At 57.9% G+C, this 21853-nt stretch overlaps 10 protein-coding genes across 10 annotated transcripts; 6 read left to right on the top strand and 4 right to left on the bottom strand.

Moving 5' to 3' along the window:
- The first annotated feature begins 1165 nt into the window (after positions 1 to 1165).
- BO70DRAFT_100996 (putative GPI anchored cell wall protein (Dan4)) lies at positions 1166 to 2655 on the top strand. The gene is made up of 2 exons (XM_025537791.1): positions 1166 to 1826; positions 2052 to 2655. Exons 1-2 carry the CDS (start codon positions 1376 to 1378, stop codon positions 2462 to 2464), a joined length of 864 nt encoding a protein of 287 aa, XP_025397216.1. The 5' UTR covers positions 1166 to 1375; the 3' UTR covers positions 2465 to 2655.
- A 506-nt stretch (positions 2656 to 3161) lies between these two features.
- pex4 (putative ubiquitin conjugating enzyme (UbcJ)) lies at positions 3162 to 4252 on the bottom strand. The gene is made up of 2 exons (XM_025543742.1): positions 3958 to 4252; positions 3162 to 3794 (listed from the first exon to the last, which is right to left on the bottom strand). Exons 1-2 carry the CDS (start codon positions 4112 to 4114, stop codon positions 3466 to 3468), a joined length of 486 nt encoding a protein of 161 aa, XP_025397215.1. The 5' UTR covers positions 4115 to 4252; the 3' UTR covers positions 3162 to 3465.
- Positions 4253 to 4479: 227 nt separating this feature from the next.
- On the top strand, positions 4480 to 7708 carry BO70DRAFT_340840 (endonuclease III domain-containing protein; the record flags this gene model as incomplete). The annotated part of the gene is made up of 3 exons (XM_025541308.1): positions 4480 to 4767; positions 4855 to 5697; positions 6263 to 7708. The coding sequence occupies 3 exons, from the start codon at positions 4480 to 4482 to the stop codon at positions 7706 to 7708; spliced, it is 2577 nt and encodes an 858-aa protein (XP_025397214.1).
- Positions 7709 to 8750: 1042 nt separating this feature from the next.
- On the top strand, positions 8751 to 9345 carry BO70DRAFT_431065 (uncharacterized protein). The gene has a single exon (XM_025548211.1). The coding sequence runs from the start codon at positions 8942 to 8944 to the stop codon at positions 9275 to 9277; it is 336 nt and encodes a 111-aa protein (XP_025397213.1). The 5' UTR covers positions 8751 to 8941; the 3' UTR covers positions 9278 to 9345.
- A 368-nt stretch (positions 9346 to 9713) lies between these two features.
- BO70DRAFT_398497 (P-loop containing nucleoside triphosphate hydrolase protein) lies at positions 9714 to 11412 on the top strand (the record flags this gene model as incomplete). Its single annotated transcript, XM_025546787.1, has 3 exons — positions 9714 to 11163; positions 11213 to 11273; positions 11328 to 11412. The coding sequence occupies 3 exons, from the start codon at positions 9714 to 9716 to the stop codon at positions 11410 to 11412; spliced, it is 1596 nt and encodes a 531-aa protein (XP_025397212.1).
- A 1538-nt stretch (positions 11413 to 12950) lies between these two features.
- BO70DRAFT_398496 (uncharacterized protein) lies at positions 12951 to 14465 on the top strand (the record flags this gene model as incomplete). The annotated part of the gene is made up of 1 exon (XM_025546786.1): positions 12951 to 14465. The coding sequence occupies one exon, from the start codon at positions 12951 to 12953 to the stop codon at positions 14463 to 14465; it is 1515 nt and encodes a 504-aa protein (XP_025397211.1).
- An 87-nt stretch (positions 14466 to 14552) lies between these two features.
- On the top strand, positions 14553 to 15261 carry BO70DRAFT_100925 (uncharacterized protein). The gene has a single exon (XM_025537790.1). It carries the CDS (start codon positions 14640 to 14642, stop codon positions 15141 to 15143), a length of 504 nt encoding a protein of 167 aa, XP_025397210.1. The 5' UTR covers positions 14553 to 14639; the 3' UTR covers positions 15144 to 15261.
- A 414-nt stretch (positions 15262 to 15675) lies between these two features.
- Positions 15676 to 16931, bottom strand: BO70DRAFT_354557 (uncharacterized protein; the record flags this gene model as incomplete). Its single annotated transcript, XM_025541873.1, has 3 exons — positions 15676 to 15862; positions 16047 to 16267; positions 16407 to 16931. 3 exons carry the CDS (start codon positions 16929 to 16931, stop codon positions 15676 to 15678), a joined length of 933 nt encoding a protein of 310 aa, XP_025397209.1.
- A 456-nt stretch (positions 16932 to 17387) lies between these two features.
- BO70DRAFT_372828 (putative Rho GTPase activator (Sac7)) lies at positions 17388 to 20430 on the bottom strand (the record flags this gene model as incomplete). Its single annotated transcript, XM_025544877.1, has 4 exons — positions 17388 to 19889; positions 19919 to 19983; positions 20031 to 20183; positions 20271 to 20430. 4 exons carry the CDS (start codon positions 20428 to 20430, stop codon positions 17388 to 17390), a joined length of 2880 nt encoding a protein of 959 aa, XP_025397208.1.
- Positions 20431 to 20515: 85 nt separating this feature from the next.
- BO70DRAFT_100869 (uncharacterized protein) lies at positions 20516 to 21385 on the bottom strand. Its single transcript, XM_025537789.1, has one exon. The coding sequence runs from the start codon at positions 21334 to 21336 to the stop codon at positions 20602 to 20604; it is 735 nt and encodes a 244-aa protein (XP_025397207.1). The 5' UTR covers positions 21337 to 21385; the 3' UTR covers positions 20516 to 20601.
- Positions 21386 to 21853: the final 468 nt, after the last annotated feature.

Genomic DNA, 21853 nt, shown 5'->3' with positions numbered 1-21853 from the left:
AGCTTTTCCGGGTGACTGACTAGCCAGCCTTGGTCGGAGATGGGGGATGCAGGCCTGCCTTGCATGTCTGTGAGGTTGAAGCAGGAACTGGAGAGAAACAAAGACAGAGCAATGGGGAATAATAAAAAGAGTTTCGGTCGGGAGGAACCAGGGAAGAGTAATCAGGTCCTGGTCGAGCCCCTCAATGGTTGCCAATAGTGCTTGAGGTACAGATGGACGGACCAGGTCGGAGTCTGCACTGCACCCGTACCTGGCTGGTCTGTATCACCATCACGATTCTGTCTGTCTATCTGTCTGTCTGTCAGTATCTGCCTACATACCAGGTCCGAGTGCATGCAGTGCATACCTATGCTGGAATTGAGTTCCTGAAGCGGGGTTAGGATGGATTGTTGATCTCATGGTGGGTGTCATGATTCACCTTTCGTATCGGCGTTTGCGTTCGGGATCGTCCCGGGCGAGAGCCGGCTTTTCAACGGAAGGCGGCCAGCTGAAACACCGGCCAGCTGCCAACCCATTCTTTCATCAACATGTTGGACAACGAGGATACTTATTGGTTACCTGGCTGTAGTCTAGTCTGCTGTAGACTGGTATATTGCTCCAGTACTCCGTAGACTCCGGATGATCTGTATATAGCAAACCTGCAGCTGCATGCGGGCTCGCCGGATCCAGCCCTTCTGGAATGGCCTGGCGCATGGCTGTGCGCTGCTGACGTTGGCCTCGTATGTCGGGAACCAACCTAACGTTCGCCGGTAGCGACCGATTCAACAGCGAGGCTCGCCCACGGTTCGCATGGCTATAATTTCCATTTCCTCAGCAGCTCTGCCCTGGCATTGTGAACCCTGCCTGACCAGGGACCACAAACCACCGAACCACCGGCTGTTGTTCACAAACCTATCCAATCCAATAAGCTATCCGAGGAAGCTGCCCATTGGGGTAAAAGTAAAGAAGCACTAGATGGACGACTGACGGCACTAAGGCACACAGGAATCTTAGTGCTGCTGCTGCTGCTCCACCCAAGCCGGGGCTGCCTTGTTTTTGCCGCCTAAAGCGTGGCCGTGAATAATCGATCGTATTTATCAGGCACCGTCGCCATCGGCCATTTTCTTCTCACTCACTCACTTACTTCCTGACTGACTGTTATTTCCCTCAACCTCGGGTGGCTTGCAGACTCGCATCATAGTCATCTGCTGAAGACACTGCCTCCTCGCTTCAGTCGCACCTTTATCTGCTCCAGTTCCCTCCTCTCTCGCCATCGGACTCGACTCGCCTGATCGTGATCGTGATCAAGATCAGCCTGTACAACCCCAATACCTCCCTCCCTCCACCTCCTTTTCCACCCACTCAATCAATCTCCCTCCCCCCATCGATCTCCGCCATGGCGTTCACCACTCGCCTGTTCCACCTCCTGTGCCTGTGCCTGATCGCCTCGTCGGCCATTGCCGCGCCGGCCGTCGATCAGTCCGACTCGACCAGCGCGGTCGCCAGCTCGTCCGGCTACTTCAGCATCGAGGAAAGCCCGCTGCACAAGGTGCTGCATCTGTTTGGGAAGTTCCGCGATGGGGTGTTCCGGTCGGACGACGAGGCGGTCGAGGCGCTCCAGGGGGAGGAGGAGCTGGCCCATTTCAACCTCGTCAAGCGCGAGGGCGTGAGCAACTCGACGGCGGCGGCGCAGACCACAGCCCAGGCGACGCAGCCCGCGACCACTTCGGTCGAGAGCGCTGCGGCCCCGACCACCACCACCGCCGCCGCCGCCCACACGACTGCTCACACCACCGCCGTGCAGACCACGTCCAGCTCTAGCAGCAGTGAGTCGAGCTCTAGTAGCAGTGAGTCTAGCTCTTCGTCCTCTCCTGTCACGACGTCTTCTTCTTCTTCTTCTTCCTCCTCTTCCTCGTCGTCCTCGTCCTCTATTTCGTCGCCTTCGTCTACCTCTTCTTCTTCTACTTCTTCTACCTCTACCTCCTCTACCTCTTCTTCTTCTTCTTCTTCTTCTTCTTCCACTTCGTCTTCCACATCTACATCATCCTCTACATCATCTCACACCACGACAGCTAGCACGACCAGCATCCCCACCGTCTCTGCAAGCACCACATCCTCCACATCCTCCACCACCTCGACCACCTCCACCACCTCGACATCATCGAAATCAACATCCTCCACCCTCTCAACCACCACCTCCACCACCTCCGACAAATCCACCAGCACCACCAGCTCAACCACCTCTCAGCCCACAACCCCCTACACCTCCACCTACAAGATCACCACCACCCTCCCCGACGGCCAGCAGAGCACCGTCACCGCCGTGACAGTCGTGCACCCCACCGAGACAGCCAAGGAGGTCGCCACGGGCACCAAGGCCTCTCCAGGCCTGCAGACCGACTCGGCCGCATCCCACAGCAACGGTCTCGCCCGCGAGTGGTTGCTCATGATGGGCGGGGCGGCTGCTGTTGCGATGGCGCTGTAATCCCACCACCAATTAACCAATCGACTCCCCGGCTGCTGTCACTTGACCCCAGTCCCTCGATTGAATTAAATTGGACTGCATACCCGGCGTTCATCGATACATCTCTTCTTTATTTCGATTTCAAAACTGGTTTGCTTGTTTTTGTTTTTTTTTCTTCTTTAACTTAATGATGATACCTCACTACGATCCTTCCGCGCGCAACACACGCAACGCAACGCATGTGCATGTTCTGGCGTCTCGTTCCGTCCCATTCCATCCCATTTCATCCTGTCTCTCCTTAAGCTTCAGCGCGGCTTTGAGGGTTGGTTGCTTTGGTTGGTTGCTTTGATATGCTTTGATCTGCTTTGATTGAATTGTTTTCATCCGATTGATGATGATCTGATGACATGTCTCTCCTTTTATTTTTTTAACTGTTCCTGTCGATCGGACATACCATGCCTACCCTACTTACTCTACCTGGTTAGTATCCTACATATCAGACCAGATCAGATCAGATCAATACATATTATATTCTGTGATGGTTGCTACTTACTTGGTAGGACGAGGAATGAAAGTAAGAAATTAAAATGCTTGAAGATGAAGATAAACATACACATAAACATAAACATAAACATACGCATACAGATACATATACATATACAGATATAGATCTAGATCTAGATCTAGATAAATACAAAGATACTGATAAATATAAAGATAAAGATCAAGTATAATTGGCGCGTATATGTGGGGGTATTCATCGCATCGCAGCACAACACATAATAACCATCGCCGCAAGCATAAACCAGCAATAGTCATAGAGAGCATACATAGTCAAGTCAAGTCATAGTCGCTACCAAAGCATAACAAAACCACCAATCACCAACCACCAATCACCAACCAACGTCCCCGTCCTCCGTCTCTCCACACACACACACACACACACACACACACACACACTCTCTCTCTCTCTCTCTCTCTAGAGCCTAGAAATCCACCCCCACCCCCCTGAAGATATCCAATCATGATAAAGAAGGATTCCACCTCTCCTCCCCCGTCCAAAAGCGCACCAGACTCTCCCACCCGGCAACATCCCCGTCCCTCAGCAAGGCCGCCACATCGACGTTCAGCGGACTCTCGGGCCGCGGATCCGTCAGCAGCTGGTGGATGGCGGTCAACGTGCTGGAGAGCGTGTACACGGGGCTCCAGTGTTCGGTTGTCAGCAGGGTGAGGCAGATCTCGCCCGTCGTGAAGCTGATGTTCGGGTGGCTGATGCGCGTCTTGAAGGTGATTTTGGGCGGGAGGAGCGGGTAGGTGGGTGGGATGCGCAGGGAGAGGGACCAGAGGCCGCCTGTTTTGTGAATATATCATTTATTAGTGGGGGGGTGTTTGGAGGGGTATGGGAGGGAGTTAGGGTTGAGAATGGGTGATAAGGAATGCGCAACGAGAATTGGAAGAAGAGGGGAGGGAGGGGATTATGGGTATGGCTATGGGTATGTAGCAAGAACACTCACCCTCATACGGCGTCCCCTTCACACCCTTCAGCACAGCCTCCCAGTGTAGCAGATCATCCTCATCGACAGGTCCCAGATGCAGCAGCGCCTCGTTCGGGGAGTTGGTGTAGTCTTTCAGTTCGCGGAGGAGGCGGTGCGTCGTGGAGGATGACGCCATGGTGGGCTGTGGGAATGCGGCAGATCGAAGATGGTTGACACTGACAGCTCCTATCTATGTCTCAGTGTCTCAGGTCGGTCTCAGACTCCGAGACGAGGTGGAGGGGGAGGGGGAGGGGGAGTGGGGTGAGGAGATCAAGAATGTGAGTGAGGATGAGAAAGATGGGGGACGGTGGCTGGCGGAGGTCCAGCCGAGGCTCGCGTGGGTCGGACAGGCACACGCTACTCCGGTAACCAGTACAGTTAACTAGTTGGCTAACCGTCCCGCCCCCTTTCCCGCATGTAATCAACCCCAACCCCAGCAAATTTCGTCGATCTGCGGAGTGTGACCTTGAAACTTGAAAGTACTACTGTACTGTGACTACAATGCGCACCTCGCGAACGTCAAAGGACACCGCCAGGGTCATGCAGGCTCTGGCCCCTCCGCGCCGCACTCGCTCCCAGACCAGTGTGCTCCGCAGCTTTGCCTACGGTGGCAACCAGAGCGACGACGACTCTTCCTCGCTCTCGTCCGTGCCCACCGATATCGAGGATCTTATGGAGCCGCCGACAAAACGGCGCGCGTTGAATGGGCGGTCTCGCTCGGGGCCCGCTGTCCAGAACGACGCTGTTAAACAGGAGCTAGAAACGCTACCCGCTGTCAAGGAGGAGCCGGTTGAACTCAAGCTTGGGGCTGTCAAACAAGAGCCGGTTGAAACACTACCCGCTGCCATCAAAGAGGAACCGGAACAGTCCCCGAAGAAGGCCAAAACAACCCGCCGCCTCCCTGCTCGCAAAATCAAGGTCGAGAACGGCGTCAAGATCGAGCCGCCCTCCAACTGGGACACCATGTACGCCATCGTCCAGAAGATGCGCGAGGCCAACCCCACGGCCCCCGTCGACACTATGGGCTGCGCCGAGCTCTACTGGCGAGCATCGTCCCCCCGGGACCGACGCTTCCAGACCCTGATTGCGCTGATGCTCTCCTCCCAGACCAAGGACACCGTCACGGCGGTGGCCATGCAGAAGCTGCACACGGAGTTGGACCAGGCGACGACGGTGAAGAAAGAGCCCACCGAGTACGACTGGAAACCCACGGCGCAGGTCCAGGCCAGCACGCTCACCCTGGAAAACATCCTGGCGGTGTCCCCCGAGCGTCTCAACGAGCTGATCCGCACGGTGGGCTTCCACAACAACAAGACCAAGTATATCAAGGCGGCTGCCCTCATCCTCCGCGACCAATACGGCTCGGATATCCCGTCGACGGCGCCGGAGCTGATGACGCTGCCGGGCGTCGGGCCAAAGATGGCGTTCCTGTGCATGAGTGCGGCGTGGGGCAAGCACGAGGGCATCGGCGTCGATGTGCACGTCCACCGCATCACCAACCTCTGGGGCTGGCATCAGACCAAAACCCCGGAAGCCACCCGCATGGCGTTGGAGTCGTGGCTGCCGAAAGACAAATGGCACGAGATCAACAAGCTGTTGGTCGGCCTGGGGCAGACTGTCTGCTTGCCGGTGGGGAGGCGTTGCGGGGAATGCGATCTGGCAGGCACTCGCCTATGCAAGAGTGAGGTCAAGGCGCTGGTGACGAAGAAGCGCAGTGCAGTCACTGTGGCGAAGAAGGAACGCGGTGACGGCGAGGGGTTCGAGGTGAAGACGGAGGAGGAGGAAGAAATGGAAGCAGAAGTCGAAGACGAAGACGAAGAAGTGCATGGATCCCGCCTTTGAGTGCCCAAGGCAGGCCGCCTTCACCGGCGCGTTTGGCTCGATTGCCTTACTTTACTTCCTCGACGCTCCACGCCGCGATCCTCCGTCTCCCCTCTTCTCTCTCCGGCCTCTGCCACCTCCTTCCCCCGTGTCCTTCTTCCACCCCGCCCCCTGGCATGACGTCGTGTCCCATTAAGGGCATCCTGATCGACTATCTCCGTAATCTACTACACTTTGGAGTCGTTTCCGTCCCCCCTGCGCGTCTGACGCGTGACAACACCGTGGGTCCCCACCTTCCCTCTGACGCGGATCCCAAGGCTAACTAACTCCTCTCATCACGTAGATCATGGCGGACTTCGGCTCGGACGACGAGTACTGGGCGTCTGCTTCCACCAGTGCCTTCGACTGGTCGGAATCGGACTCGGGCGATGTCGAGGTGGATGACACTGTGGTCCGCAAGAAGCCATTGACGCTGGTCAATCTGCCTGAGGACGTCAAGGTCAAGATCCTCAAGTACGTGGGGCTGCTGCGGCCTTGCCTGATCAATCTCTCCTTCGAGCAGACCCGCAGCAAGGTCGATCGCGGCCTGTGTGCCAAACCGGAGCACCGCACCACTCGCGGGACCTGGAGCAATACCTGGAGCACCCTCTTCGAGGGGCCCTGTGATCACCCCCGCCTGCCCACCGAGCTGTTCCGCGTCAATAATGACATCCGCCAGGACACCGGCGCGATGTTCTTCAAATACAATCGCTTCAGTATGCTCCTGTACAACAAGTCGGACTTCAACAACCTCCGCTCCTCGATCGGATGGGGCATGGAGCATGTGAGAAACCTGCACCTGGATCTGGGCCCGCGCGACAACCGCTTTCTCAAGCTCGGGGCTGGCATCCACCGCACCATCCTGAAGATGTGGGTGGAATTCTGTAGTATGGCCCGCACCAGCATGCCTCACCTTCGCTGCTTCAGTCTGAAATGCAAGGTCCGCGATCTCGAGGTGGCCAGCAAGCTTATGTGCAACATGGATCCTTTTCCCGCTCTGGCGCAGTGTGCGTTCCATATGAACCACAACCCGGATGAGGACATCCTGCCGGTCATTAAGCGCGCGGCATGGAGACTGACCGACAACCTGTCCAACAAGCCGCGGTTCCCGTACATGTATCTGCCCAAGGAGATCCAGCTCATGATCCTGGAGGAGCTCCTGATCAAGCGGTCTGACCCGTGCCTGCCACCCAGCGAATGCGCCCCCGGAGTGATCAGCCTGCACGACTGGAAGCGTAGCCGACTTAGCATGTTCCACACTTTGACCTGCTGCGGCACCTGCTCGCCCGCCGGCGCCATGTGCTTCTGCCACTCGCGCCAGACCTCCTTCTCGACGACCTGCAGCTGCTTTGAATCGCCTCTGCCGTATTTCCTGGTGAGTCGCGAGTTCTATGAGAACGCTCGACGCGTCTTCTTCACGCGCAACCGGTTTGCGTTCGTGGAGGAGGACCCCGACCTGATCATGCGGTTCATCCATCATATTCCTACCGTGTCGACCATGATGATCCAGCATCTGTCGTTCAAGTTCCCCATGTGCTACCGCTGCGCGCCCCGCACCGGACCCCGCTCGGAGGACGCCACCCTGCTGTCGTGGTCGGTGCTGCGTCGCTTCATCCGCGAGCACTTCGACATGTCGCGTCTGTCGGTGAAGATCGTGGACCACGGGCTGAAGGGGGCGGTGGTCTACTCGGTGGATAGCCGTAAACGCTACCTGCGTAAGCTGCTGCTGGCGTTTGCAGACATGGAGGGGCTGAGAGATTTCCGTGTGTATCTGACAGACGACCGTGGTTTTGAAAAGGATGCGGAATCTGCGGTGCTGGGACCGGCACGCGTGCAGCGCAGGAAGTACGTTTCTGGCCGTAAGAAGTAGGCAGTGGGACAGGACATTCCCCGGGGGACATTGCCAAACAGGCTCGTTGCCAACCGGTCAATCATTATGAACGGGTCGCTGGCAGACACGTTAATTCTGGCAGTGTCCAACTTGAACAGTCCAGTCCAGACCAGACCATGCCACACAATCTTATTTCCCGGACAGCCGGCATCCGCCATTCTTCAGCTTTCCTGTTGCTTCAGCGGGCTTTGCTTATTGCTTTTTTTTTTCTGTTTTCTAATTTCTTCCAAGGTATGATAGGAGATGACTTACAGTCTTACTTACAGTCTTGCATGCCTCTCCCGTCTAACACCTAATATCTGTTTTCTTTTCTTTCTGTGATTCTCCTGGTCATCCCGTGTTGTTTGTTCGCGGGCTTTTTTCCGGGGTATGGACTGCTGTCAGTGGTTCATCATTTAATCACTCTGAAGACTGCCCGTGATGCATCAGTGCCCAGGTAGCCAGGAAGCAGTCTGTATTTAATCACTTAATGCACGTTTTTCTATTATACCCTGTGTCAACTCACCTTGTTGCCTGAGCCATCGATTAGTGTTCAAAGTTCATTTGCAAAATGAACCCTATTCCAGCAGTAAGCAGGGTAGGTAAAAGACTATATTTATCCTTTGAAATATTACTTCCAGTGACACGGGGCCCGCGGTATATATTTCTATCTGTAAAGTGAGGAATCCTTACTAACAGGGCGCTTATTGGTTACTCTGCGTGAACACCATTCATTGCGGCTAGGGGATGGGGGTATGATTTCTTTTTAGAGAGAGTGGGGGAGTAAATTCTGGGGGTTTTCAAATTCTGGGAGTGAATAGTATAAGGATGATGTTCATGTATATAGGCATAATTTATTATGTGGTAGGAAGGATAACTAACTAGTTAGTTATGGTAGTTAACTAGAGAAATGACTAAGCAGTGCATAAGTAACTAACTAGTTAACTATTGGCCGGCACATAACGTCACTGGTTTTCCCCGCGGAAGTCAATCAGAATCAGAGTCAGAGTCCGTGGGTTATTCATAACAAGCCTCCTCGATCTTCTGCCTCGGTAGCTTCAAGCTGGGGAATTACCACCTCAGCACCTCAATCTTTATTACTTCTTTCTTTCCTTCTCAATTCTCCACTTATCTGTCTACTTACTTACACAAGAAGCGACAGACAACCCACCAACCCACCGCATCCTCACCACCGCACTGCATTCCGAAAAACAAACCACCCCACCACCCGCCATGCCTCCAACCCCAATCCCCATCCCCATCCCCTCCTTCTGCCTAAGCCAACAATCCCTCCTCGACATCGAACACGCCACTGAAATCGCCTCCTCGCACCTCTCCACCTCCAACCCCACGTCCGCCAGCCCCAGCACCCGCCGCACCCTCCAAGCGACCGGCCACGCCCTCACAGGGATAGTCCTCGTGCAGAGTCGGACGGGACTCGGGGGCCGCACGGTGGGAGAGTTCGGGGTTGATTCCGCCGTTACGAATACCAAATCCAACAATACCAATAGCGATAATAATACCAAGGGGGGAAAGATGGGGAGCTGCGACTTGCGGCGCACGGGATGAGGGTGGGTGATGTGGTCAGGGTTTGTGAGATAGTTTCGGGGAAGGAGAAGGAGAAGGAGAAGGATAGGAAGGATGGTGGTGGTGGGGTGGTGGGGGTGGGGTCGAGGGCGTGGTTACGAGGGTTGGGGAGAGGGCGGTTTGGGTTGCGTTTGGGGGGAGGGGACAGCAAGGATATGGGAAAGGGGCAGGGAAGGGAAGGGGATGGGGAGGATGAGAAGGTGGAGGAGTTGTGGGGGAGGAAGGTTTGGATGTGAGTCTTTTTCTTCTTCTTCTTTTCTTGCTTGGGATGTTTTGGGGAGGACGAGAATGCTAATGGTTGGTTGGGAATGGCAGGATCAAGTTGGCGAATGATGTGACGTATCGACGGTATGTTCTTCTTTCCATTCTGTTGTCTATGGATGGGGATGGATAGGAGTATTGATGTGGTGCATGCAGAATGAACCAGACGATGGAGAAAATGGCCAAAATCCCCGATGCCGACCACTCCCACTTCATGCGCGTCGCCTTCGGCCACACAACCCCCCTCCTCCCCGACCACGACGCCGTCGGCCCCGTCGAATTCACCGATCCCACCCTCAACGACTCCCAGCGAGAGGCCATCCGCTTCGCCCTCGCCGCGCAAGACATCGCCCTCATCCACGGCCCCCCCGGCACCGGCAAGACACACACCCTGATCGAGCTGATCGTGCAGATGGTCCAGCGAAAGCAGCGCGTGCTGGTCTGCGGCCCCTCCAACATCTCCGTCGACAACATCGTCGAGCGACTCGCCCCGAAGAAAGTCCCCGTCGTGCGCATCGGACACCCCGCGCGCCTGCTCCCCTCCGTGCTGGACCACTCCCTCGAGGTGCTGACCCACACCTCCGAAGCCGCGGCCATTGTTCGTGATGTGCGCAAGGAGATCGACCAGAAGCAGGCCAGCATCCGCAAGACGCGGTCCGCGCGCGAGCGGCGCGCCGTCTACGATGATCTGCGCGAGCTGCGCCGCGAGTTCCGCGAGCGGGAGTCCAAGTGCGTGGAGAACCTGGTCCGGGAGAGCAGCGTCGTGCTTGCCACGCTGCACGGCGCGGGCGGCCATCAGCTAAAGAACCAGAAGTTTGACGTCGTCATCATCGACGAGGCCAGCCAGGCGCTGGAGGCGCAGTGCTGGATCCCGCTGCTGTCGGCGTCCAAGGTCGTGCTGGCGGGCGACCACCTGCAGCTCCCCCCGACCGTCAAGTCGACCAACGAGAAGGTGGACACGAAGGCGATGGAGAAGCTGAAACGGAAGGCGGCAGAGAAGGCGCAGGAGAGCGGGGTCGAGCTGCTGGAGGATGTCTCACTGGAGACGACCCTGTTTGATCGCCTGCTGGCCATGCACGGGCCCGGCATCAAGCGCATGCTCACGACGCAGTACCGCATGCACGAGCGGATCATGCGCTTCCCGTCGGACGAGCTCTACGACTCGAAGCTGATGGCCGCCGAGGCCGTGCAGGCGCGCCTGCTGAAAGACCTCCCGTACGAAGTGGAGGAGACGGACGACACCAAGGAGCCGGTCGTGTTCTGGGACACACAAGGCGGGGACTTCCCGGAGAAGACCGAGGATGCCGAGGTGGGCAAGAAGACCCTGGGCGAGAGCAAAAGCAACGAGATGGAGGCCCTCGTGGTGGGCCGGCACGTCGACGCGCTGGTGGGGGCCGGGGTGCGGCCGGAGGACATCGCGGTCATCACCCCGTACAACGGACAGCTGGCGGTGCTGTCACAGATGCTGCGCGAGAAGTACCCGAGCATCGAGCTGGGCAGCGTGGACGGCTTCCAGGGCCGCGAGAAGGAAGCAGTGGTGGTGAGTCTCGTGCGCAGCAACAGCGAGCACGAGGTGGGCTTCCTCGGGGAGAAGCGTCGGTTAAACGGTAGGACCCCGTCGGAGAGAGCCTGGAGTGCATGCACTGACTGCAGTAGTGGCCATGACGCGGCCGAAACGGCATCTGTGCATCTGCGGCGACTCGGAGACGATTAGCAAGTGAGTGTCCCCTGCAGTCAGCATCCCGATCGATCCTAATGACATCTTGCGTAGGGGCAGCGGGTTTCTCAAGCGGTGGATGGCCTTCCTGGAGGAGCATGCGGATCTGCGATATCCGGACGCGGGCGAATTACTGTGATACATTAGTCTCTCTGCTGTAAGCACCTCTCGGACATTGCTTCGACCGTCGTGTCACGCATCCTGCAATCCACCGGATGAAAGATAATCGGGCTGGCGTCCCTTGCAGCGCCATCCCAGCCAGCTAGCTAGCTAGCTAGCAGGCGGCAGGCCAGAACCAAGACGTTTCCGGCCGAGCATTGAAGATTCCAATCTTCCACGTCGCACTAGACGACCCGTAGTCTCACAATATCACAATATCTCCGACTGCTATGGTTCGACCGCGGGCGAAACAGGAGATCGTGCCGTCTCAGATTTCGCTGGATCTCGATCCGCAGCGGGTCGGGCAGTGTACGACCGAATGAACGAGCTGAGGAGTCCGGACTCAGGCCCTCAGGAGATAACAATGTTGGAGGGAGTGTTCGAGAGCAACAACCAACTCTATCGAGTCTCGAGTCATGACGGGCGCGGAGGTCGGCCACTTGGCGTGTTTCAGCGCGGACCAGCAGTCGTGGCCCAATAAACCCGTCGGACGACTGACGCCGTGACGAGATGGCATCCGCAATGGGGCCGAAGGAGCGCATCGATGAGCTGGCGGGTGAGGCTGGATTCCTGCTCGGGTTCTGGAACCGCCACTGCTTGACATCTGTATGGAAGGATGGATGGAATCACCGGCCGTTCAGCCCTCCTCGTGTCGACCTCGAGCTGTCAGTGGCAGACCGTGTGCTCGACTGTCACTAAACTGTCACTAAAATGTCACTAAAAATACCCCTGACGCGCTGAAACGGATCGGGGCTCCACTCGGGCCAATCCGGCGCTTTTCCGGGCCTTCTTTGGCTGTTCGCTGCAGCTTCATCCTGCTTCGTGCCCCCTTCTCCTCTCCTCTCTTCCCTCTCTCTCTCTCTCTCTCCCTCTCCTCTTTTCCGTTTTTCTCTCTCTCCTGCATTCCCTCCCTCTTCCCCCTGTTCGTCTGATAAGCTCCCCTCATCGACCTGCCTCCATATCTCCATGGTTGCAGTCGATCTCCTGCCATTGCTCCCTAGCATCCCAGTGCACCACCACCCATTGCTTCTGCTCGTGTCGCTCGTTCCCATGGCCCAGTAGTTCCCTCCCCAGTCCACTCCTTGACACTCATCACATCACACCACCACCACCACCACTGCTGCTGCACCCCTCGTGCTGACCCCCCCCCCCCCTCAAAACGAGCCGTCAGCCTATCGACCATGATCTGAGCTGGTCGCCAAGGTCAGCAGCATCTTCTCCGCTGCCCGTGCATCAGTGAGCCCTCCAGCCTTGCGACTCACCCTCACCACGCCAATCGCCGGCCTGCTTCCTTTCGTATCAGTCTTTACCGATCGGTTCGCCTTTCCACTTTGTATTGCCTCTGCTGCCAGCTGTGATTGGACGGCGCGCTCCCTGCCTGCCTGCCTGCATGCGCCACGCCTGCCATTTCGTCCTGCCTCGACCTGCTTCATGTCCGGCACCGATTTAAGTACTACGGGGGGGTCTCTCCCCTCCGATCCGTGTGCAGATGCTGCTCTTGACACCGCCCTGCCGCCCATGAGTTCCAAGCAGCTCGTCGTCAGCACGCGTCGCCCGCGGGCCTCCGAATCCGCCCTCATCACCACCAACTTCCGTGGCAACGGCCGTGCCGTCGCGAACCTGCACTCTCCTCCCCCCGACTCCTCCACCACCCTCATCCGCGGGCCCTCCCATCGCCGCACCGGCAGCACCCTCAAGACCGTCATGCGCAAGATCTTCACCCGCAAGCCCCGCGACGACGACTCCGCCCATTCCCGGTCTGACAACCGCAGCCCGCGATCCGACAAGTCCCTCGACAAGGCCCTCGACAAGCCCTTCCCCCTGTCCAACTCCCTCAATGCGAAGCCCTCCCCACCAGACTCCACCACGCCCACCTCGTGGGAGGAGGCCCTGAAGAAGCTCGAACCGCATCCGCGCCGCCGCCGGGCCACCCTGCCCAGCCTGATCTTCTCGGACGAGGAGTCCCGCGTCGCCCTGGAGGGCCTGGTCAACTCAGGCCGCCCGATCAGCAAGCGCGACAACAGTCCCCACGCGAACAGCGACCCGGACGACGTACGTCGGCGCGAGCTGCGGCAGATCAAGCGTCGTTCACGGAGCGCCACCGCGCTGCGCGGCATGGCCAAGGACCATCTGATGTCGCCAATCCAATGGCGACGACGAAGTCTAGAGTCGTGCGCAGCGTCAACAACCTTCGGGGCAGCCTCCGAGGCCGAGTTGGAACGTCCCCCGACGCGGACCACCGTCGCCAGCGCCCCCAAGCCCACAACCCGGCCGTCGTTCCTGGAGGACGACGAAGACGAAAAGGACGAGCCCGAGCTTGAGGCCCCAGACACCGACACCTACCAAAACGTCAGCGACCTCGTCAACTCGATGCAGCACGACGAGAACGTGACCCTCGAGCAGCGTCTCACCACCCTGGAGGTGAAGATGATCGACCTCGAGTTCGCCATCGCACGCATGCAAAGCGGCCGCGAGTCGCCCGTCGAGCCGAAGAAAACTTCCCCGACCACAGCAACCCGCCACAAGCGCAAGAAATCGGCCGTGCCGTCCGAGACTCGCGCAAAGTCGCCCACCGATCGCCCGGAGAGCACGAGCACCCTCCGTCCCAGCCCGCTCTATCGCTCGCGCACGCTGCAGGCCCCCTCGTCCACCTCGCTGCACGAATGCAACAGCATCTCCGTGGAGCAGTACAGCGCGCTGGTCATGCTGCTCCGCCGCGAGCAGAACGCGCGCCGCGACCTCGAACACCAAGTCACCAGTCTCCGGGACGACATTCAGCAGCTGCAGCAGATGGCGCGGGACTCCATGGGCCTGCCCACCAGTCCAGGGAGTGGAACCATGTACCCGATCCGCAGCATGGACTCGCAGGACATCGTCCGTCTGCGACAAGCCCTGGGTCCGTCCCCGACAGAGACCTCCCGCACCGAGCGCATCGAGAGCGATGACGAACGCCCCGAACTGCCCCCGAAGGAGGGCGGATACCAGCCGCGATGGCCATCTTCGCGCCGGGTCGAGGTCAGCGGGATGATCTGATCTGATCTGATCTGATCGATATGATCTGCAGAGCACTGTTCGCTTCATGTCCAGCCCATACAATACGTCTGGGTCGGTTTAAAAGTTGTTGACCAACTCACCTTCCTTCTGGCTTGTTTCATTTCACTCCACTTCTTTCAGTTTCATTTCTTCCCCCCTCTTAACGACAAACTGATGCATCATACCCATCCTGGATTTTCTATGCTGCTGCTTCTGCTTCTCTGCTTGCTTGGTTTGATGATACCTACTCTTGCCTACTTGCTTGCCTGCCTATCTCCCTATCTTCCTATCTATCTACCTGCCTACCTACCTACCTACCTACCTACCTATCTACCTATCTACCTACCTACGTACATTCCTAGCGCCAACTGTATGACTTGCGCCATGCAAGTCTTTGTATATACTTCTTTTCATTTCTACCCATCTTCGTCTTTCTTCACCTGTCTTCCACTCCTATACGTCTCCTTCTACGTCTCCCATCCCCCTCCCTCTCTTCTGCACCTGCTACCTATCTATCTCTTACGTCTACCTTCTACCCCATCTTCCATCCTCTCTTCTACTTCTATCTTCATCTCTATTTTGCTGCAGCTATCGCACACTGCACTTTTCCTACACACACACACACACACACACACATTACTCATCCTGGTTTGGCACGGGTCTGTTGGACTAGAATAACGAGTATTTGGTTTCGTTCCGTGGATTAGACAGATAGCAGACAGACAGACAGACATTCTTAGACTTATATATAGAATGAACCTAAGCACTTGACTTGATATATAGTACCTTTACTTGAGAGGACCTTTATCTGGTATGTATGTGTGTGTATACTACACTACCCCGTCCTCAGGAACCATAAATATCATTTGTAGAACAGCCACCCTCAATACTAGATAGAATAATAATAGAATATAAGATAAAATAAAATAAAACATTACCCCCTCCCTACCCCACCGCACATCACATCACATATACTACAAAATCCATCCACCCAGCTAGAGCTAGTAACTATCTACCCACCCATACCCATCTATCTATACAATCCACCACAGAACCTCTTCCGCCCGACAATAAGTGAAAATCCAACCCCACCGGCACCCTCCCATAAAACAGACCTAATACCAAAGAGAGAGAGAGAGGGAGAGAGAGAGAGAGGGGGAGAGATGAAAGAAAGAAAGGAAGGAAGGAAGAAAGAAAGAAGGAAAGCTCCCTACTCAACCTTCTTCACCTCCTCCACCTTAGCATTAGCATCAGCCACAGTCCCAGCCAACCCTTCCTCCTCAACAAACCGTATCCTCTTCCCAAACAACACCGTCATCCCGAGAATCATCCCGACCGCCCAGCCGAGATACGCGCCCGTGAGGATGGTGATGGGGTATGCCTGCCACGGACGATCCCTGCACGTATGAACAGTCACAGTTAGCATGAGTACACAAACCACCAAGGACCAACCACCAACCCCCCACTCCCAAACCAATAATAAAAAAAAAAAAAAAAGAAGAAGAAGGAAACCTACCAATCCAACGGAATCGGCACAGCCCCAACCAAGCGCCCACACCGGTCCCGAGCGCCCCTCCCCACACCACATCCCCGGGCCTCCGAATACCCCAGACCTCCTTCCAGACGGCGCCATCCAGACCATGAACGTAGACCATGCCCGTAGACGCCAGGATGGCCATGTGGGCCGCGCACAGCAGCGTCTGCATGTGGTGGGTGGTGAAGGGGGCGCCGAAGAGGACGAGCAGGATGGCGAAGATGGGGGTCGCGAGGGTGGCTGTTAGTGTTAGGGAGAGTAGGGCGGGCTGCAGGTTTTGGTTTTTGCTTGGGTTAGTATTGCGATGGGGATGGAGGAATTGATGGGTTGGATGGATATGATATCCGGATTGGATTGGATTGGTGTGAGGGGGATGGGGATGGGGATGGGGGTAGTAAGGAACATACAATAACCCGTTTCCAACCAACATAGCCATTCGTCGCGGTATTTCCACTTCCTGTGATACCTCCAGCTCCTCCAGCACCAGCACCTCCCCTCCGCCGTCCACCCTTCGATCTTGAACTCGAACTCGAACTCGAACTCCCACTCCCACTCGCACCCCCCAACTCCCCACCTCCCCCCGTAACAGCACCAGCACCAGCACCACCCGGCCTCAAACAAAGCACCGCAAAAACCACCTGCGCAAGCACCTGCACCGGCAATCTCGCCGCCAACTCATTCACCGGATCATCCACGAGTTTCTCAAACCGCCCCGCATAAACACCAAGCGTGCAGGCCGTATGCAGCGCAAAATACGTGGACGCGAGACACGTCGGCAGGAGGGTAGTCGGGGGCGCAGAGGATTTGTCGTGCCATTGTTGCTGCTGCTGCTGCTGTTGTTGTTGCGATTGCGATGGGGGTTGTTGGGGGGTGGTTATTATGGGTGTTGCGGTTGCGGTTGCAATTGAGGGTGGACTGGGATTGTTGGGCATTTTCTCTTTCGGTTCTGCTCTTTTTCTCTTGTAATGAATGGCTGGGGACGTGTTGAGGGGTGGGTGGGTGTGTGTTCTGGTATTGGTGTAGATGGAGAGGGAAATATGCGGACGGACGGAGGAGGAGAGCGGAGCTGACGGATGTGGATGGGGGTGTTTGGCTGGTTTGCATTTTGTTCGTGTTGCTGCCTGAGGTGTCGGTGTAGCCCCTCCCTCAGGTGTTGCCTCAGGTGTCTACATTTGCCTGAGGTCTACTGCTCAAGGTTAACGGCTCAACTTCTGCAGCGATTTCGACACCGTTCTAATTGAGGGACCTCTAGTCATACCGTACATCATAAATCTACACCGGCTATTTAAAACACATGCCAGCAGGCAGTACATCATTCGTGACCCGTAACGCGTAACAGGCCCTCGCCATGGATCATCATATCCCAAAACAACAAAGGAAAAAAAAAACTACGACGGCACCGTTGGCCCCGGCCCCGACTCGACGTCCTCGGCCACGGCCACCGTCTCGAGCTCTCGCTTCGGCTCCATACGCAGCGTCGCCACAGGGCTCTCCGGCGTCCGCGGCTCCTCAGGGATCGCCGGCGGCATCCCCGAGCCCGGCAGCGGCGACACCGGCGAGCTCAGCGCCCCCTCCCGCGGATGGCTGACCACGTCGATCGGCGCAGGCCGGTTCCGCAGGCTGTCCTTGCCCGAAGGCGACAGCGCATGGCTCGACACAGACCGCTCGCCATCCGAATGCACAGGACTCCGCGTCCGGTCTCGTTCGGATACCCCGTCCCGCACCTGCGCCACCTTGGCCTTGAACTTGCCAAACAGGCTGCGCTTCTCCGGCTCCGACGCTAGCGACGCTTCCTTGGACGTGCTGTTGCTGACCTCCGCGTCCAGGCTCAGAGGCTGATACGACGGGTCGTTCGCGAACTGTTGCAGGTCCGACGGGGAGCTCCGGCTGGAGTGGTGCCAGCTGCCGATCGAGCTGGTGCTCCGCTCCGCTCCAGGCATCGTGGCCATGAGCGGCGGCGACGCCAGCCCCAGCCCGATCTGATCGCCGCTGCGTTTCGACGACCGCGGGAACCGCCAGCTGCGCCGATGTTCCTTGCGCTCCGCCCGCGCCGCGTCGTCCGTAGGGTCCACATCCGAGTAATCCGTGAACGAGGAGCGGGAGTTCATCGACGGCGTCCGCGACCCGTACGGCCGCAGCGACGTGTCGCCCATGTGCTGTGCGCTCTCGTTCGCCTGCTTTTCGGGCCGGCCCTCCCGCGGCGGACTCAGGTCGTCTGAGCTGACCGCGTTGGGAGGCCGGGGGGTGGCGCCAGCATCAGGGGTAGTCTCAGGGGGGCGGGAGGCATGCAGGATCGCGGCTAATCCGGCATCGGAGGTCGCCGCCTGCAACGAGTGCGACGAGCTTTGCGCACTTTCGTTCGCGCTGCCGGGGATCCGCTTCTTCTTCAAACGGTTGGGCTGGCGCGCCTCCTTATGTTCCCCGCTTGGCGGCGGCGACTTCGAGAACAGGCTGGAGAGCTTGCGTTCCCTCGTCGGCGTCACCATGGCCGGCGGCGGCGAGGCTGTAATAGGTGGCAGGCCCTCGCGGAAAACGGGCTTGTCGCCGTGCCTTACGGGTCTGTCGGACTTCTCAAGTTTCTCGAGCTTCTCACTGAGCTTCTCGCTGATAGCTGTTTCCGCAACGGCCGGCTCAGGTATAGGCCTATCAACAGACTTTTCAGGGGCTTCGGTAATGGGCTGTACGGGAAGCTGTGCAGGCTGTGCGACAGGCACCTGCACAGGCTTGTCGGCCCCATTCAGGGTTGCCTTGGGCACTGGCCCATGGGTGCTGGAATGAACGTAGACTATCCCCGTGCCGGGCTCTACCACCTCTGTGAGGGACTGGCCACTGCTAGGGGGACTGTTCGGAGCGATACTGGGAACGGCGGGGGAAGGACTGTTTGGTTGGACCTGTGGTGCCTGAGGCACTGTAGAGGGTGCCTGGGGTGCCGCCGGAGGAGCTGCCTGAGTAGCTGCTTGGGGAGCCGGGAGTGTTGCCTGAGGAACCGCCTGAGGTGCTGTCTCTGCTGCTGCCTGAAGCACCACAGGCACTTCCGGCACCGACGGAACCTGTTTTTCCTCGGGCGCGCGGCTCGACGCCCGGGAGTGCTGCGCAGAAGTGCGCGTCGACGAGTTGACCCCCGTAGATTCAATCACCCGACCGTACCGAGACGGCGGCATGGCAGGGGACATCTTCGACGGCAAGGTGTTGCTGCGATGAACGCCCACCGCGCCCAACGACGTCGGCGTTGCCGGACTAGCGTTGTTGGAGTTGCGCGAATTCTTCGACGACACCGACACATTCCGACGAAGGCTCTCATACTTCCGAAAGCTGTCCGCACCGCCACTGGCGCTCGACACCGAGCGGCGAATGTTGGAGTGGGTGGTGGGCCGGCGGGCAAGACCGCCCTCCACCTCCTTCACGGTCTGCTCGTCGGCCGCCGTGCCGTTCATGCCGAACAGGAAGTGGTCCTGGTTCTCGATCAGGAAGATCAGCACATCTTGGCTCAGCTTGTACTCGTCCGGCGCCATGTCGTGCTGCGGATGCGACAGCAGCCCGGGCTGGAAGATGGCCGACAAGTTGGCCGAGGTCATGCGGTTCTGGTCCGACTTGGAGGCGAAGACTGCCAGCAGGTCGAGGATGTACAGCAGCAGTTGTTTGTTCAACGGGGGCAGCTCGCGGATCAGCTGCTGGTAGGCAGCCACCGCTTTGGCATGGTCGAAGGCCTCGGTTTCCGCCGGAGGGGCGTTGTTTTGAATCTGCTCCTGGATCTGCTTCTGGTAGGTGCGCAGCGGCTCGCGGAATCGCTCATAAAAGTCCAGCGGGACGATCGGTTCTGGCAGTTGGTTCAAGTAGCGGCGCAGGACATTCGCAGCATCGTGCACGGTATATCCGGTCCAGTCCAGGCCCTTGCCGTAGCGCTCGGGGAATCGAAAACCTCTTGGAGGTCCTTGATGCGCTTGGCGGATCCGCTCAGGCGAAAGATGCCCTCGACGTCGGTCGCTGTCTCTTCTTAGCCCCGTCTGTACACGTGCGTCATGGGCGCATACCTTTCTCCTTCAGAAACACTCCGCACTTGGCCACCACGATGGGCACGTATCCGTAGATGAAGCTCTCTCCGTTATCGTTCGTCAGGGAGATGGCGACGTTGGCATACTTGATGCTGACGTTGAGGGGGATGCCGAAAATGCCCTGCGGTTTGTCTGCGACTGTTAGACTAGCCTGGATAGCTGGGAATGCGACCGCGGCAGAGGATCGCCGGGATCGCACAACAGGGGCACGCCACATACCTTTCGGCTCCTCCTTCCTTGTATTTCTCTTGAACTGCCTCCACCAGGATGCCAGATCGCGTTTGGAGGGGGGCGAGGTGGCGATAGCTTCATGGGGCGCGGCGGTGGGCGGGAACCGATGCAGCGGATCGACGCCGGGCTGCGACTTGCCAGTAACCATGGTGAACAGTACGCTAGAAGCGAAAGGGCGAGATGCGATGGGGAGGTATAGAAATAGAGCGAAGCGACCGGACCAGGCCCTGCTAAAACCGAGGGCTCCGTCACCGCCCTTGTGTTGGCGCGAGAAATTCCGGGGCTGGGAGGCGTGATCCCAAAATAGCACGAGGACCAGTCAGGCAGCGGGTTGAAGTGCCGCGCCGTCCGAAACACGTACAGAGGTGTGAAACGGTCTGAGGAATCTGGACCGCGGAGAGCGCAGGGAGGAATCGACGAAGGAGACGGAAGGGGGAGGAAGAGAGGTGAAGGGAGGATGGCACCTATGTAGGAGTCGTGGGAGGGGGGGAAAGGGTGGTTGGTGGTGGTGGTGGTGGTGGTGTTGGTGCTGGTCGGCCACGGGGCAAATCAGGCAGGGCGTCCACGAGCACTCTAAGAACGACGACTCCGGGTGAAGGGGGGCGATCGATGGCTGCTGAGAGGCTGACTTGAGGCCCCCGACCGGGTTGGTGGGTGCGTGAGTGAGCAGACGAGGTGCTTCTTGGCCGGTCTGGGGATGAAACCAATGACCATCATCTGAACCAGGGAAAGGGGACCCGGAGTTGATGATGATGATGATGACGGTGGGATGGTCACGATGGTGAGACTGGCGTGGATAATCCCCGAGGAGGGAGGGAGTTGAAGCGGATGAAGAGGAAGAAGAGGAGGGGGGGATGGAGGGAGGGAGGTCGAGAGGAGAGGGAGTGGGAGGAGTGGAGGGAGTGGGAGTGGGAGTAGAAGTGGAAGAAGTGAGAAGTGGAGGGAGGATGAGTTGAAGAAGAGGAAGCGAAAGAGAGAGAGAGAGAGAGAGAGGAAGTGAGGTGTGTGAGAGAGTCTGCAAGTCTATGAGAGTTGAAGGCGGGACCGGGAGCATGACCAGTCATCGATCTATCTATCCATCCCGGGTCTGCTGCTCCTCTTTCTCTTCCTCATCCTCTTCTTTTACTTACCTCGTCCTCCTTCCTCATTCTCCTCCTACGCTGCTCGAGGAAATTGAAATCCACACCCCCCGCCCGCCAAGCTCCCTGGCCGTCTGGAAGAAGGGAGGGAGGGCCCTTTGGACCCGACCCAGGGATCCAGGGCTGGTGTGGTGCCCACCCGAGGCCCTTCTTTTGCTTCCAACAGCCGGCGGTCCTGGTTCTGGCCCTGGCCCTGGATCTAGTCGCCCGAACGGTCCTCGACTAGTTGCACACTACGGCTCGCTAGGCCGTTCTTCAATCTTTCCCCTACGATGGTTGGGGCGCCAGTGAGACATGAGGCTATCCGCCTACGTATACAGTCTTTAGTCTTTATCCGGACGGGGATCGCGAATCCGTCGAAGACTCAGACTCGAAGAACACAACCCTCGAACCCAGATCACTACTGGGCCAGTCAGTCACCTCCACAGGCGA

Source organism: Aspergillus heteromorphus (assembly GCF_003184545.1).
Source record: "Aspergillus heteromorphus CBS 117.55 chromosome Unknown BO70scaffold_22, whole genome shotgun sequence".
Taxonomy (NCBI): domain Eukaryota; kingdom Fungi; phylum Ascomycota; class Eurotiomycetes; order Eurotiales; family Aspergillaceae; genus Aspergillus; species Aspergillus heteromorphus.
The sequence above is the reverse complement of the archived record's forward strand: the minus strand, read 5'-3'. Positions and strand labels throughout refer to the sequence as shown.